The sequence below is a fragment of the Fusarium phalaenopsidis genome (assembly GCF_050370095.1).
Source record: "Fusarium phalaenopsidis strain FUZ10S chromosome Unknown contig_32278, whole genome shotgun sequence".
Classification (NCBI taxonomy): domain Eukaryota; kingdom Fungi; phylum Ascomycota; class Sordariomycetes; order Hypocreales; family Nectriaceae; genus Fusarium; species Fusarium phalaenopsidis.
This window is the reverse complement of record NW_028145417.1, coordinates 3,595,772-3,611,997: the sequence shown is the minus strand read 5'-3', so window position 1 is coordinate 3,611,997 and position 16,226 is coordinate 3,595,772. Positions and strand designations below refer to the sequence as shown.

General features: G+C 48.6%; 2 protein-coding genes across 2 annotated transcripts; one reads left to right on the top strand and one right to left on the bottom strand.

Annotated features, from left to right (window-relative positions):
- Nucleotides 1-148: 148 nt before the first annotated feature.
- On the bottom strand, nucleotides 149-1,222 carry LRP88_01729 (uncharacterized protein; the record flags this gene model as incomplete). The annotated part of the gene is made up of 4 exons (XM_083238405.1): nucleotides 149-522; nucleotides 613-739; nucleotides 875-1,079; nucleotides 1,149-1,222. 4 exons carry the CDS (start codon nucleotides 1,220-1,222, stop codon nucleotides 149-151), a joined length of 780 nt encoding a protein of 259 aa, XP_083106910.1.
- Nucleotides 1,223-1,796: 574 nt separating this feature from the next.
- LRP88_01728 (type I polyketide synthase) lies at nucleotides 1,797-9,523 on the top strand (the record flags this gene model as incomplete). Its single annotated transcript, XM_083238404.1, has 5 exons — nucleotides 1,797-2,428; nucleotides 2,502-7,275; nucleotides 7,335-7,619; nucleotides 7,689-8,104; nucleotides 8,164-9,523. 5 exons carry the CDS (start codon nucleotides 1,797-1,799, stop codon nucleotides 9,521-9,523), a joined length of 7,467 nt encoding a protein of 2,488 aa, XP_083106909.1.
- Between the last annotated feature and the right edge of the window lie 6,703 nt (nucleotides 9,524-16,226).

The window sequence follows — 16,226 nt, the reverse complement described above, 5'->3', positions numbered from 1 at the left end:
GGAACTTCGTCATGTCTTCCTCGGTGCCCATTATAACACGCAAGCAGCTGAAACAGCCGGGCTCGTTCCCCCTGAATCGCACGATCACACCAGTTACCCTCGCGAGTTTCTCATATAACATCTCCGCCACTAGGTTATCTGGTTGTCCCTATGCATTCAAGACCTCGAAGAGCAAAAAGTGGCTACTCGTCCCGCTGCGAATTCCGCCAATGCCGCGGATGCCGGGCAGTTTCTCCAGCAATCGGTTCATCTGGGTTGTGACTTTGTTGCGGTTCTGACGCATGACGGCGATGCCCTCCTGACTAACGGCGGAGCATGCTAGGACGCTGGTCGGGCTAGGAATATTCCACGGGGTCTTAATGTTATCAAGAAGACGAGCTATGGGGATCGGGACGTAGGCAGCGCCGAGGCGCGCGCCAGCCTGGCCGAAAGCCTTGGAGAGGGTGTGGAGAACGACGAGGCTTGGGTACTCCAGAGCCAGCCCGGCAAGAGAGGCGTCATAGCCAGCAAAGTTAATATACGCTTCATCGAGGACGACAAAACCATTTCAGGTCGGGTAAGCAAGAACTTTCTTAATATAGGCCCTGGAGAGGAGCGATCCAGTAGGGTTACCGGGAGAGGCAAAGTTTGCGAGTTTAATAGTGGGATCGTTGGACAAGGCGCGGCTGATGGCTAGGACATCGAGGGAGAAGGTCGGAGGAGCCAGCAGTGGAGCCTCGACGACGCGAACGTCGTTGACCTAAGCAGAGACGGCGTACATGGAGTACAACGGCGAGCATATCAAGATACGGTCCTTCGAAGGGATGCAGAAACATCATATCAGGGCGTCAATGCCCTCAATGCTGCCAATACCGAGACATATATTGTCCAGCACGAGGTCTCGGTCCGTATGAGCGTGGGTATTGCGGAAGTCGCAGAGTCTCTGCTTCAGATCCCGTTGGAGACGGTCCGAATAGCGGTGCAACTGGAGGGGGTTCACGATATCCAGATCGATGCCTGAGATGGACCCCGGCAGTGCAGGGCCGTAGGCATTCTCCTTGAGATCCAACAAAGTCTTTTCGCCATCAACCTCACAGGTGCTGAAGGTATGTCGTCAACACCTGGCTAAACACATCGCTTCGGCGTCTTTGGAACGCTTTGAGGCTTACCCTCGAGCACAATGGTAGGGCTGTAGGGCGAGAATGTTAGGGCGAACGCAAGTCTCCACGTTAAAGGCGGCCATGGTTGAATGTGTTAGATGAGAAATGCAACTTGTTTCGAGCTTCTATGGTTCATAGTGGCCGATTGGCACGGTAAAAGCTTAGCCGTATATCATGCCCTCTCGTTGGGTTCCCAGAGGACCGGCTCCATGAGGAGAAAGTCAAGACTGCTGACAAGACCACGGTTCCCTCAGCGCCACATGGAGCTCACTCAATCCTGCTGCGAGCTTTGGACGATGATTACGAGAGACAGGCGTGGGCCTATCCCTCAGAAGTGGCAACATAAACCCTGGTATGGCTGACTGTCAGCCAGTGCATATACGCTACAGGACGGGCACAATCGTACCCACGGCCCCCAAACTTCATGACAGGTGCTGACGGTACGGCTAGAAGCACCCTGCCATACAGACACCCTCATACACCAAGGCTCTATGTCAACGGATACTAGGTACGATACTGCCAACGCTGTGGACTCCGCGGGCTTTATAATGTGAGGTAGTGATTGCTCTATGGCCACTGCCCCGTAGTACGGAGTAGCTTTGTGACCAGGACTTTTTCTTTTTACCTCAGCCGATATTGCCACACTACCTAGTCAACATGAACGGCGACAATCTTCGCAACGGCACACACACCAACGGGAATGGTCTCCACAGCAACGGTATCAACGGCAATGGGGTTCACAGCAGTAGCCATGTGAACGGGGGCGAACTGCCTGGGTCTCCCGGCGGCTCGTTCTCCCCCATCGCCATCTGCGGCATGGCATGCCGTCTTCCCGGCGGCATCGGCTGCCCCAAAGACCTTTGGGAGTTTCTCATCGAGGGGCGCGATGCACGTCACCGCGTCCCCGAAAGCCGCTTCAACGTCTCCGCCTACTACTCGTCCGACAAGAAGCCCGCCGCCACCAACACTGAGTACGGGTACTTCCTGGACGAGAGTGTCGACCTGGGTGCGCTTGACACCTCGTTCTTCTCGATGCATCGCGGCGAAGTCGCGAGGCTAGACCCGCAGCAAAAACTCCTGCTCGAGGTCGCGCGGGAGTCCATCGACGATGCTGGGGAGGTCGGCTGGAAAGGAAAAAACATCGGTGTCTACGTCGGCACCTTCAGCCAAGATTGGTACGACTCCTTCAATCGAGAGTCGTTAAAGTACGGCCTGTATCAAGCCACGGCCACCCACGACTTCATGATGTCGGAGCGTCTGTCTCATGAAATGGATCTCCGCGGCCCAAGGTATCTATCAACCTACCCGCTTGCTTACCTGCCCGTACCCTCCCTCTTACACAGACTGACCAGGTACTTGTAGCATGACGATCCGCACAGCCTGCTCGTCGTCCCTGACTGCCTTGAATGAGGCCTGCTTGGCCATCAATAGAGGAGACTGCGAGTCGGCCCTCGTTGGCGGAACCAGCATCATCGCGGCCCCTGGTCTGATGACCGCCATGTCAGAACAGGGAGTCCTCAGCCCGGATGGATCGTGCAAGACTTTCTCGGCCGCCGCCAACGGTTACGCCCGAGGAGAATCCATCGTCTCTGTCTACGTCAAATCCCTGAGCGCCGCGCTCCGTGATGGCAACGCTATCCGCTCCGTCATCAAGGGCACTGCAATCAACTTTGATGGCAAGACGCACCCGGTGTCGATGCCCAACCCGGTGGCTCAGGAAGCCTTGATCAGGCGAGCTTACCAGGTAGCAGGAGTGTCAGACTTCTCCAAGACCGGCTACTTCGAGTGCCATGGAACCGGTACTTCCGCTGGCGATCTGATGGAGACGCGGGCCCTCGCCTCTGTCTTTTCCAAAGATGGCATACACATCGGGTCGCTCAAGCCGAATTTGGGCCACGCTGAGGCAGCTTCGGGCTTGAGCTCTCTGATCAAGGCCGTCTTGGCCTTGGAGCATCGGACGATTCCGCCAAGCATCAAAAGCCAGCCCCCGAACCCAAAGATCCCCTTCGAGGAGCACAAGCTCAAGGTGCCCCAGACGCCGCTGCCGTGGCCCGCCGACCGTGAGGAGCGCGTGAGTCTTAACTCCTTTGGCGTAGGCGGCGCCAATGCCCATGTCATCCTCGAGTCGGCTGCCATGCATACGACCAGGGCTCTGAGCTCGGCAGTCGTGCCGGAACGGAAACGCTCCAACGTACCACACCTCCATCTCTATTCCGCAAACACGGCTCATTCCCTGAAAAGCATGATGCAGGTGCAGAAAGAATTTCTCGGGAAGACCTCGGCGGGCTTTGGAGACATCGCGTACACCCTGGCTAACAGGAGAGAGCATCTCGCGCACAGGTCCTTTGCGGTCGTCGCCAAGGACACCTTCGACCCAGATACCGCTTTGGATCAAAAGCTTACTGCCGGACAGCCGGGACAGCCTGCTCCGTCAGTCGTCATGGTCTTCACCGGACAAGGTGCGGCCTGGCCTCAGTTTGGCCGAGACCTACTGGTCTCCCAGCCGACATTCTCTCGCACCATCAACTCGCTCGACGTCCATCTCAAGACCCTCGGCGCTTCGGCGCCAGAGTGGACGCTGGCAGAGGAGCTGGCCAAGCCCGCGAGGACTAGCCGGGTATACGAGGCCGAGTTTTCGCAACCCCTTTGCACGGCTGTGCAGATCGCGCTGGTGGCCACACTGGCGTCTTTGGGCATAAAGCCTGCCGCCGTCGTTGGTCATTCCAGCGGCGAGATTGCTGCGGCTTACGCCGCGGGAGGTCTCACAGCCGAGGAAGCCATCACCGCCGCATTTCTTCGTGGAGTCATCACAAAGTCCGAGACTCAGTCAGGCGGTATGGCCGCGGTGGGCCTGGGCCGGGAAGCGGCGGCAGAGCACCTGGTGCCTGGGGTAGTGATCGCGTGTGATAACGCTCCCAACAGCATCACGCTCTCCGGGGATTCCGATAAGCTGGCGGAGGTTGTGGCGGCTGTCAAGAAGTCCAACCCGAACGTGCCTGCCACCACGCTCAAGGTCGAAAAAGCATATCACTCGCATCATATGTTGGCTTTCGGATCCGCATATCAACAAAGCATGGTAGACTCGAAAGTGGCAGGCAAATCTCCTGCAATTCCGTTCTTCTCCAGCGTGACGGGGAAGCGTTTTGGCTCTGCAAAGGGTGACCGGCTCGGACCCCTTTACTGGCGATCTAACCTGGAGCGTCCTGTTCTCTTCAGGGAAGCCGTGTCCGAGATCCTTCAGTGCACCGAGATCAAGGACCAGGTCTTCCTCGAAGTCGGGCCGCACTCAGCGCTCGCTGGTCCCTTGCGGCAGATTCTCACCCATGCTTCCAGCAAGTCCCCCTACGTCGCCACTCTTGTTCGACGGCAGAACAGCGTAGAGGCCCTGCTCCGGGCCATCGGCACGCTTTGGACCTTGCACGTCGAGATCGATTTCAAGAGCCTGACGCCTCATGGCTCTTGCATCTCTGATATGCCTGGCTACTGCTGGGATCACCAGACCAGACACTGGTACGAGTCGCGAGTCTCCAAGGAATGGCGCGACCCTGCATATCCCTCCCACGATCTGCTGGGGGCCAGGGTGCCCGAGAGCACAGATCTCGAGCCCGTGTGGCGGAACCTGCTACACATCAACAACGCCCCGTGGCTCTTGGACCACAGGATCGACGAGGGCATCGTCTATCCTTTTGCAGCATATGTCGGCATGGCGGCCGAGGCCGCTCGACAGCTGTCCAGGATCTCGGAGGGCGTCCAGCTTCGTCACATCATTGTCAGCAACGCTCTGCTCGTCAACGAGGACTCTCCGACCGAGCTCGTCACCAGCCTGCGCCGCCACCACTTGACTGATAGCCTGAACAGCGAGTGGTGGGACTTCTCCATCTCTTCGCACAACGGCCACGTATGGACGAGACACTGCTCGGGTGCCGTGCGAGGCGAATCATCGGGCCCGTCGCGAAGAACAGGCCACAACAACAACGAGCTGCCGCGTCGGGTCGATATGGCGCGATGGGACAGCACGCTCAAACGGCACGGCCTCCACTATGGACCCAGCTTCAACACTCTCAAGGACGTGACCTGTTCCACGAGCATGCCTCACCGGGCAAGGGGAAGCATGCAGAACAACATATGGGGCGACGAGAGTCGGTACCATCTGCACCCCGTCATCCTGGACTCGTTCTTCCAGCTCCAGAGCATCGCGCACTTTCATGGCGTAGCTCGCACCTACAAGCGCTTGATCGCTGCTCGCGTTGAGTCGCTGACGTTGCACCGATGCTCCAGCGACGATCTCGACATTTCAGTGACCGCCGTCAGCACTGATGATGGGGTCATAGGATATGGTTCATGCGTTGCTGGCACTGATACCATCCTTGAGGCGTCGGGCGTTCGCGTTTCCTTCTTCGAAGAGGGCGATGGCGCGGATGAAGAGCGCGGCCTGCCGATCACGGCGCGGTGCGAATGGGTGCCTCACATCGATTTCAAGAACATCAGCGACCTTTTAGGGGCCTCTCACCCCCAAGAGCCGTCAATATCTCTGCTGGCCGAGCTCGCACAGCTCGCCGTGACTTCTGCCAAGGTCAGATCCAAGGACGTGGAAGCAGGCCCTCCCCATATGGCAAAGTTCCAGCAATGGCTCAATGAGCAACCGGCCTCCGCTGAGATCGAAGAACCTAACCTGTCCGAGGAAATTCAAAAGCTAGTCCAGCAGCTGGACGGGACATCGGCCGGCCACGCCGCCAGAGTGATCATGACCGTCCTCGACCACATTCAGCCGCTGTTGAAGGGAGACGAGACCGGCTTCAAGGTCCTGGGCGCGAAAGGCGACCTGGATAACTTCACAGCATTTACGAGAGAGTTTGACGACGCCAGGTATCTCCAATGCCTCGCCCACAGCAGGCCCAACCTGAGAATCCTCGAGATCGGCGCCGGTCTCGGGGACAGGACAACCGGCACCCTGCAGAACCTCACCCGTCCGGATGGTCAAATTCTCTACTCGCGATATGTATGGGCCGAGAAATCATCAGGGCTTGTCAACTCCGCCGCGGAGCGCTTCAAAGGACTCGCAAACGTGGAGTTTGTCACTCTAGACGTGAGCCAGGATCTGGCAGAATCCGGGTTTGAAGATGGACAGTTTGACCTCATCATCGCGGCAGGGGTAGTTCATGAGACTCCCAGCGTCCGAGAGAGCCTCAAGAACATCCGAAAGCTACTGGCACCCGAAGGACACCTGCTCCTCCAGGAACCGAAGCCTCATTTGCCCTGGGTCAAGTTCGTTCTTGGAACGCTGTCGAGCTGGTGGAGCCATGATCAAGACGGCCGGGCAGAAGAGCCATTCCTGAGCACCCAGAGGTGGTTAGAGGAGCTGGCAGCCTCTGGCTTCGGCGCCGTAGAGCACATCGCGTGCGACTCGGAGACCTCGATAAGCACGCTCATTGTCGCGAGAGCTTTGAGGGCCCAGCCCGCGAGAGCCGCGACCAAGCGAGTCTCGCTCCTGTGCGGTGGCTATGATGCAAACGATCTGCTCCCCATCACCCAAGAGCTCGTTGCTGGGGGCTTTGAGATCCAGTTCTGCTCCCTGGACGATGTCCCGCCACAGGGCCAAGACGTGCTCGCGCTTCTCGATGAGCAGGGACCCTTCCTGGACGACATCGACCCGGCCAGATTTGCTGCATTCAAGACTTTCCTCAGCAAGCTCAAAGATTCGGGCGTCCTCTGGGTCACACGGCTCTGCGGTGTCGGCTGCAAGGACCCCAGGTACGGGAAGATTGTAGGTCTGGCTCGGACTATTCGATCCGAGATGGCGATTGATTTTGCCGTGTGCGAGATGGAAGACCTGACATCACCATTGGTTTCGAAGGCGCTACCCAAGGTCCTGAACAAGTTCCAAGAGCGCGGAGAAGATGGTGCTTTGGGTCCCGATTATGAGTATGCCATCCGCGAGGGCGAGATTCTGAACAACCGAATCTTCCCCTGTTCTCTCGACAGCGAGAACCTGGTCTCCGACTCGTCCCAGGAAGCCACCTTGGCAATCATCAAGCAAGGGCGTCTCAGCACCTTGCAATGGGCCTCGATGACCGCCAGAGACCCTCAGGACGATGAAGTGGAGGTTGAAGTGCATGCCACGGGCTTGAATTTCCGGGTACGTCTTCGGGTCGTCCCAGACCTACGTGTTAGATGTCTTTTTGCTAATATCGTCAGGACATTCTCATTGCCATGGGCATCATCGAGAGCCGCCGACCGGCATTCGGCTATGAGGCGGCCGGCATTGTTCGGCGAGTGGGCAAAAAGGTCACCAAACTCCGCGCCGGCGATCGTGCCGTGCTCCTGGGACTAGAGACTTTCTCAACTGTTGTTACAGCAGCACAGACTCTGTTCGAGAAGTTGCCTGATGGATTGAGCTTCGCCGAAGGCGCGTCTATGCCCCTGGTGTTCGCCACCGCTATTCGCGGTCTCGTCGACGTCGGGCAAGTCTCAAAGGGCCAGGTAAGAAGCGACCAAGCTGGCACTAAAAGCGCACGCAGAACACAGGAGGCTGACTCAAGACTCTCATAGAGCGTTCTCATTCACAGCGGCTGCGGCGGTGTTGGACTGGCTGCCATTCAAATCGCCCGCATGCTCGAGGCCGACATCTTCACAACGGTGAGCAGCGAAGAGAAGGTCCAGTACCTCATGGACACCCACGGCATTCCGAGGAACCGTATCTTCAACTCTCGCGGCCTCTCATTCGTGGACGACCTGCTCCGCGAGACCGGCGGCAGAGGCGTCGACTTGGCCCTCAACTCACTCTCGGGAGAACAGCTCCATGCGACTTGGAAGTGCGTCGCTAAATGGGGAACCATGGTCGAAATTGGCAAAAGAGATCTTCTGGGGGGAGGGAAGCTCGACATGACTCCGTTCCTAGACAATCGCAGTTACCACTGCGCTGATCTGGATCAGATGATCAAAGAGAGGCCTGAGATGATCGGCAGGTGAGTGACTCGATCCTTGCTTGCTTGCCCTGCTTCATGCTAACATTAATCTACCACAGGCTGCTACGTGACATGCTTCGCTACTTCGGTCAGGGCCATGTGAAGCCGGTGCCACTCGCCCAGGTAACCAGTGCCTCTGCGGCACAGGACGCGTTCAGGTACATGCAGCAGGGCAAACATATCGGCAAGATCGTCCTGCAGCTCCGTGATGAGAGCGGAAGGCTTGATCTAGGCCCCATCAACACGTCGCGGAAGGCCGGTGCGCTTCTGGATGCAACGGCCTCGTATCTCATCGTGGGTGGCCTCGGCGGCCTTGGCCGCGCCATCGCCGTCTGGATGGTCGGCCACGGTGCTAGGCATTTCACCTTCCTGTCTAGAAGTGCAGGCACGGGACCCCACGACCAGGACCTCGTTCGGGAGTTGGAGAGCCTCGGCTGCACCGCCCAGCTGGTTCGCGGCGACGTCACGAACAAAGACGACGTCGCGCGCGCTGTTGACGGCACGCCTGGCCCTCTGAAGGGCATCTTCCAGATGTCCATGGTCCTCCGCGACCGGATGTTCGAAGGCATGAGCATTGAGGACTGGAACGCCGTCACTGAGCCCAAGGTACGCGGCACCTGGAATCTCCACGACGTGACCACGGCGCGCGGCGTGGCCCTGGACATCTTCATCTTGTTCAGCTCTCTATCCGGGATTGGGGGGCAGATCGGCCAGGCCAACTATGCCGCTGCGAATACATTTCTCGACTCGTTCGCGGAGTACCGCCATGGACTGGGCCTTCCCTGCACCTCCATTGATCTCGGCGCAATGGAAGAGGTCGGGTACCTTTCGCAGAACCGAGACCTTCTCAGGAAGATGCAGGGCACGGGTTGGCGCATTGTCCAGGAGTCCGAGCTGCTGGATGGCCTCGAAGCAGCTATGATATCTTCGTCTAGGGAATCTCAGGACGCAACCTCCGGCGCTCATACTAGTTTCCTCCTCGGCATCTCCCCAAGCACCCCGCTCAGCAGCCCGGACAGCAACGCCCGCCTTCGCAGGGACGTGCGGATGGCCGTTTACCACAACGTCGGCAGCCGAGACAAGCGATGCGGTTCTGGTGATGAGGGTCTGCGGTTCTTTTTGAGAGCAGCCAAGAATGATCGGGCTCTTCTCAATTCCAGTGAAGGCGTGAGCTTCCTGGCTCTTGAGATCGGCAAGAGGCTTTTCAGCTTGCTCTTGAGATCGGAAGATGAGGAGATTAACATCAAGATGAACACCGCCGATCTTGGGCTGGATTCCTTGATCGCCGTTGAACTGCGGACTTGGTGGAAGACTAGTCTTGGTGTTGACATCACAGTGCTGGAGATGTTGAGTATGGGTACCCTGGAGGCACTGGGAAAGTTCGCTGCGGAGAAGCTTTGGTTGGCTCTTGATGGTTGAAGAGACAACATGTATTTCTGATGTGTTTTATGGTGAGTTGAGTGATAGAAATAGTAAATATACGTCACTCTGGCTGTTAGTCAACGAACGACTTCTTAGCTTCAAGGTGAAAGCCTTACCAATATGCTAGGTGCTATGTATAAGGTCTATGGAGAGTACGTCCCGCCATTAGGTAGAACATATTATTACGACTAAACAGCTCTACCATCAGGCTGGTTGAGAATACTAGTCGAGATGATAGTCACCACGGAATAGCAAAATAGCATGGTTTTTTTATTTATTTGTATTTAATATCAGATCCACGATAGGGAGAGAATACGTACGGACATCTTCTTGTTCTATGGTTCTGTCTTTCAAGTTCAACATCGGTGCTTTGTTTCACTCAGCCGTCAGCAAGTCATCCAGATGGGGAATATTTCTGCTCAATTCTTCCGTGATTTCTCCCCACACCATGTCCCTGACTTTCATGGCAGTATCACTCCGCAGATTGGAGAATGCCAATCTGAACTGTTAGTTGCAGTCGCCTTGAGGGCTCCATAAGGTGCCTCACCTGTGGTACTCGTCCTCCGTGAAAAGTGACTGGATGTATCTCCCCTTGGTGATCACGTTAGTTTATGAGGGAGTATGAAAGACCGTGACAAACCGAAGCGTACATGGTGATCTTCCAACGTCATGGTTGCGGTCACATTTAACCTGGCGCCATAGTCTGCCGATTTTCCCAGAGTTCCAAGGTAAATTGGGGTCGTGATCCTCATAGGGAATGACATCTGGGCAATAGACCGCCCAATATCGGTGTACACGAGACCCGGGCAGACGCTGTTTCTGACCATTCGTAGTCTAGCAAGAGGGAGGGATCAGATCAGATCAGCGCACAACGGGTCCTGGAATGAAAGAGACTCGCGTCCCATCTGCTGTCTTAGGCTTCTCGCACATGACCCCAACGGCGTACATCAACATGAGCTTTCTGTTGGCGTAGTTCGGGTCCATCTCTCCTGTCAGCCAATTTCCTCCTTGCTGAAGTGACGAAGAATACCCCCATCAGCCGAAAGGTCCATCCACGATGAGATATCTGGATCCAGGTGATCGCGGGACGCGACGAAAACAAAATGCGGCGTGCGTCTTGAATCCATGCCAGAAGGAGTAATCCAAGAAGAGTCGTGCTCAGGGTATTCACCTGGAGCGTTGGCTCCCTGTAACAGCTAAGATGCTGGAGCGCAACGGGGACGAGGACTCACCAGCGCTCTGGACTCATCGCAAAGTTTGGGTTGATGATGCCGGCATTCAGAACGGCACAGTCAAGGCCTCGCTGCCCCGGCTCGCTATGCATCAACTCGTCCATGAAAGCGAGGCAACCAGAGTGGGCCGCGCTCATGTCCAATTCCACCACTTGCGGCTTACCGCGGGCGGCCGGGACAGCTTCCTCAACCTTCTGTCTCGCTTGCTTGCCTAAGGCTTTGTTCCGGGCCGTCATGATCACCGCGGCGCCCAGCACCGCGAAATGTTGCGCTACAGCAAGGCCCAAGCCGGAGGTTGCCCTCGTGACGAGCACCGTCTACCTATGGAACGCTTCTTCTTCAAGCAGCGGCCCGGGCCAGACCTTGCCGCGTAGACGCCGAATCCCGACGGAAGCCACCCCGTCCCCACAGAAAACGGAATCCAGGTGGCGGCCCCGACACAGCAGTAAAGATGGGTGGGAGTGCATGGGTGTAGCCAGCAGCGAAGTGTGAAGGGGGAGCGGGGTACAGGAAGCCAAGAGTTGACGCATTCCAAGTGGCAATAGGAGAACAGGGGGAGAGGTGATGGCTGACCATGCATGCGTTTGTTCTCGCTTCTCTCCTCCAGGGAATATGAGACTGCGCCGCCTCCTGTCATTCGCGTCCTGCCAGGCCTCCATGCATTGTCATTCAAGTGCGTCAGGTGGAAGAGTGTAAGTAGTAGGGTATACCTAATGGCGCAACATTCTCGAGTATAGGGGGTATATCAGGTACTTAGGATAAGGTATTTATTGGAAGGGACAGTATAAAACTTAAATTACTTAAATTATAGTATTTATAAGAATAGAGGATAAAGTAATAAGTGTATTTTATATAAAGTACTAACGTGCATGATAAGCTTATGTCCCAGACAAGCATATGTCCCATTAATATTTATACCTTAAATCGCAATTTTAAAAAAGCTCTTATAAAACCAAGCTAAGCCTAAAATAGCTAGAATTAAAACTTTAGTTATTTTATATAATAAGCTACTTATAATAATTTTTATATATTTTTAGAAAAATCTTAGTAAGCTAGTATTTAAAAAGTCTATTTACACTGTGTAATAAGCTATTTCTCTATAAAGAAGCTTTTCTAAAAGTCTATTAAAATTATATATAATTAATATAATAGTTAAATACCTAAAACAGCTTTTTTTAAGTTTATAGCTATCTTAAAGCTATTTTTATTAAGCTTAGAAATCTGTACTTTTAGTGCACAGTATACTTGAGACACATGCTTATCTGAGACACATGCTTATCAAGTACGTTATAACTATAAAATATAGCAAGTATATAAGTATTAATAAGTTAAAAAAATATAATATTAGGTTTTTAATATATTATAAAAACCTTATTAATAGTTAAATTTATATATAACGTACTTGATGAGCGAGTTGAACAGATAAGCGAATTAAACACTTAAATTTTATACTAGTTTATACTAAATAGAAAAGAAGTCTTTAAAAATTTAAATTAAGATAAAAATAACTTAAACTTTTAGATTAGGTAAATTAAGTGAAATCCTATATAGTAGAATTTTCTTAGTTTTTTTTAAAAAAAACCTATTTATACTATCTTTTTATAGTTTTTTAAGATTTAATAGCTAAATAGATTTTCTTAAAATCTTAAAAAAAGCCTATCTTATAACTTTTTTAAATATAATTTAAAATTTATTTTTTTAATATTTTTATAAATTATATAATATATATGCATAGCTTGCGTGATAAATAAGTATGCATAACGTACATGTATAGCGAGCCGGACAGCAAGCGAACCAGACAAAAAATCCCTTAACCTATATTATCTCTATTTGATCAATTGATTCTTAACCACCCAGCATGTCATAGTCTAATAAAGAGGCTAGAATCCTTCTTGCACTTTAAGCCCATTAAAATACACTAAAACTAAGTCTTAGAGGTGCCGCAAAGCTCTACTAAGTTAAGTATTCAATACTATTTGACCGATATAATGGCATCTAAGCCCGAGTTAATACTATTCCTAATTCACGCCGACTATCTGATCTAGAGGAACAGATCCTTATTCACTTTATTCTTGACCTAGATTCGCGAGGATTTCCCCCCTGGCTTCGTGGTATGAAAGAAATGGCTGATTAATTACTTGCCGACCGCGACGCGCCACTAGTTGGCGCGCGTTGGGCTTCAAACTTCGTTAGGCGACACCTAGACCTTAAGACGCGTTTTTTTTAGAAGTATGACTACTAGAGAGCTAAGTGCGAAGATCTAGCTATTATCTATAATTAGTTTATACTTATGGCGAATATAATCGCGAAGTATGGTATCTGATTAGATGATTTCTATAATATTGATGAGACTGGCTTTATGATGGGTATAATTTAGAGCGGAATGGTTGTCATAGGCATAGATAGGCGTGGAAAGCTAAAATCAGTATAGCCTAGAAACCGGGAATGGATTACGGTCATTTAGGCGATTAATGCGGATGGCTAAGCGATCGCGCCGTTTATTATCGGTGCTGGCTAATATTACCTCGCTAACTAGTACCGGGATAGTAACCTTCTGGGCGATTGGGCTATTATAATGACCCAAAATGGCTAGACTAATAATGAGATTAGTCTTAAGTGGCTTAAGCACTTTGACCGGTGTATAGCCAAGCGATCAAATAGTCGCTATTGTCTTCTAATCCTTAATGGCTATGAAAGTCACTACTTAATCGAATTTAAGAGATATTGTGAGGAGAAGAAGATTATTAGGCTTTGTATGCTACCTTATTTATTTTATATACTTTAGCCCCTTAACGTTAGGTACTTTAGTGTGCTTAAGAATGCTTATGGCTAAGAAATAGAGTATCTAATTAGATGCTCTATAACTTATGTTTTAAAGACTGAGTTCTTTCTGGCCTTCTACGCCGTATTTTAGGCCACTATAATGGAAAAGAATATTAAGTTAGCCTTTAGAGGGGCCGGGCTTATTCCTCTTAACCCGGAAAGTATCGTCTTGAAGCTTAATATGTAGCTACGGACTCTAATACCGGCTAAGGAGGTGGCTAAACCATTAACCCCTTAGGTTTTAAAGACCCTAAAGATTATGCTTGAGGCTTAATCTTAGTTAGATTACCTCGAGAGATAAGTTATAAGGCATAAAAGTAGCTCCCTAGAGTTAATTCTAGAAGCTATATGGTCTTTTTCTAAGGGAACAAAGATAGTTATATATAAGGTTGCCTTACTTAAGGCTAGGGTTAAAGAACTTGAATAGGCAAATGAGATACTAAGCCGGCGCTGGAGGGCAAAAAGGACCTAACTATAGAAAAGAGGGGTAATAATAGTAGAGGAAGAAAGGTAAGTAATTAATTAGATAGATATGGATGCGTAGGTAGTGGTAGAATCGTCGAGAAGTGGTAATTAAGGGAGATTAGCGCGACTGGGGGTTTGGTATTATGGTGTCTGCGGTAAGCCCGGTTATAATGTAAGAATATGTTAGGTAGTGATTAAGATATCTGGGGAAGAGTATAGCGAGTAATTTTAATTAATTAAATAATTTATTGTGTTTTTATAATAATTTCTATCTTAAAGGTTAAAAAAAGTGTCTGGTTTGCTTGCTATCTGGCTCGCTATATATGTATGTTAATAGCATATTATATTACTAAAATCCTACTTACCCTAGACCTCTTAACTTTTTCTATAAAATAGATAAAAACCTAAAAAGAGTATTTTTATAAACTTAATCTTTTAAAAAACCTTATAATAATTTTTTTAAATTTTTAAAAAAAGCCCTTTATAGAGAAATAATTAAATATATAATATAAATATATTTTTTTATACTACCTTATAAGGAGTATTATGAGATTTTTAAAAAAAATATATAAAATAATATATTATATAATAAGTCTAATATTAAAACTTTATTTATTTTAAGCTTTATCTTAAATTTTAAGAGCTTTTTAATTTCTTTTTATAAGATATAAATACCTATATTATAAATACTTATTTATTATATAAGCTATATATATATATTAGCGCGTTTTAAAAAATTTAAAATTTAGTTTTTTAGCTATATAATATAAGTATTTAATTTACTTATTTATTTAACTTGCTTATTAAGTATGTTAATTAAATAAATAAAAACTTTACTAATATATATAATAAGCATGCAATGCATCTAAGTATGCAATGCACCTATACTATGCACTAAATCTTAATATTCTTAAGTATAATAAAAGCCGCAATAAAATAGCTATAGGCTTAAAAAAGTATTTTAATAAACTTAATTCTTAAATAAATTATAAATAATTTTTTAAAATTTTTAAAAAAGTCTCTTAATAGAAAAAAAAAGCTACTTATATAGTATAAATAATTCTTTTTCTAAATTACCTTATAAGGGATTTTTTTAAAAAGTTTTAAAAAATTATAATAGGTTTTTTATAGCTTAATTAGTCTAATTCTAAGTTATTAGCTAGTTAAATCTTAAGCTAAATTTCTTAGAATTTTTAAAGCTATTTTAAAATTTAGTATAAATCCCACTATAGGGTAAAATGCATCGCATACTTAGATGCGTCGCATGCTTATTATATACATTAAACATTCTTATAAATAATTCTTATAACATACGTAATAAGCGAGTTAATCAGACAAGCGAGTTGATCACTTTTACCCTATAGTATAAATTATACCTAAATCTAAAATTATTTTAAGAAATCTTAGAAAATTTAGTTTATATTATTATAAGCTAAAAATTAAGAATTAGGTTTAATAAAAAATTTAAATTATTTATATTATTTCTTAAGATTTTTTAAAAAATTTATGAATAAGTTATTTAAGAATTTCTTATTTATATTGTTTTTTTTTAGTTTTTTATTTTTTAAAAATTAAAAAGCTTTTTTAAAAATTAAAAAGCTTTTTTAAAAATCTAAAAAAATTATAAACTTGTAACTTTTTTAGTTAGATTTATAAATATACTCTTCTTAAGCTTACAGCTATTTTAAACTAGTTTTTAGAAATTCAAGGTTTATTATTTTTAGGTGCACAGTACACTGATCAACTCGCTTGTCTGATCAACTCGCTTATCAACTACGTTATATAATAACTATATAAAAGAATTTTAAAGTTATAACTATTACTACTATACTTAAAGAAAGATGACTTTTTTAGGACTATTAACTATAATATACTAACCTAAATTTATTAAACTGACCAGCGACACAATAGCTGTCTTAGAGGTAGTAGGTTGTTCCTTAATACTGACGTGTCAGCCATGAACTCACCGTGTTAGAACAGCTGCAGCGCTTATCATTTTGTATCCAAGGACTACCCACTCGCTTGACATATTGTTTGCCCATCAAGGGTGACATTCATGTGAGAATCTGGATGTTTGCAACGCGTATCGGCTCAGGACTCTAGTTATTTACGACCCTTCTTTCGGCCATACCCAGCAGCACGAATTGCATAGCACTGTTCTTCATCACTTACTCTCTACA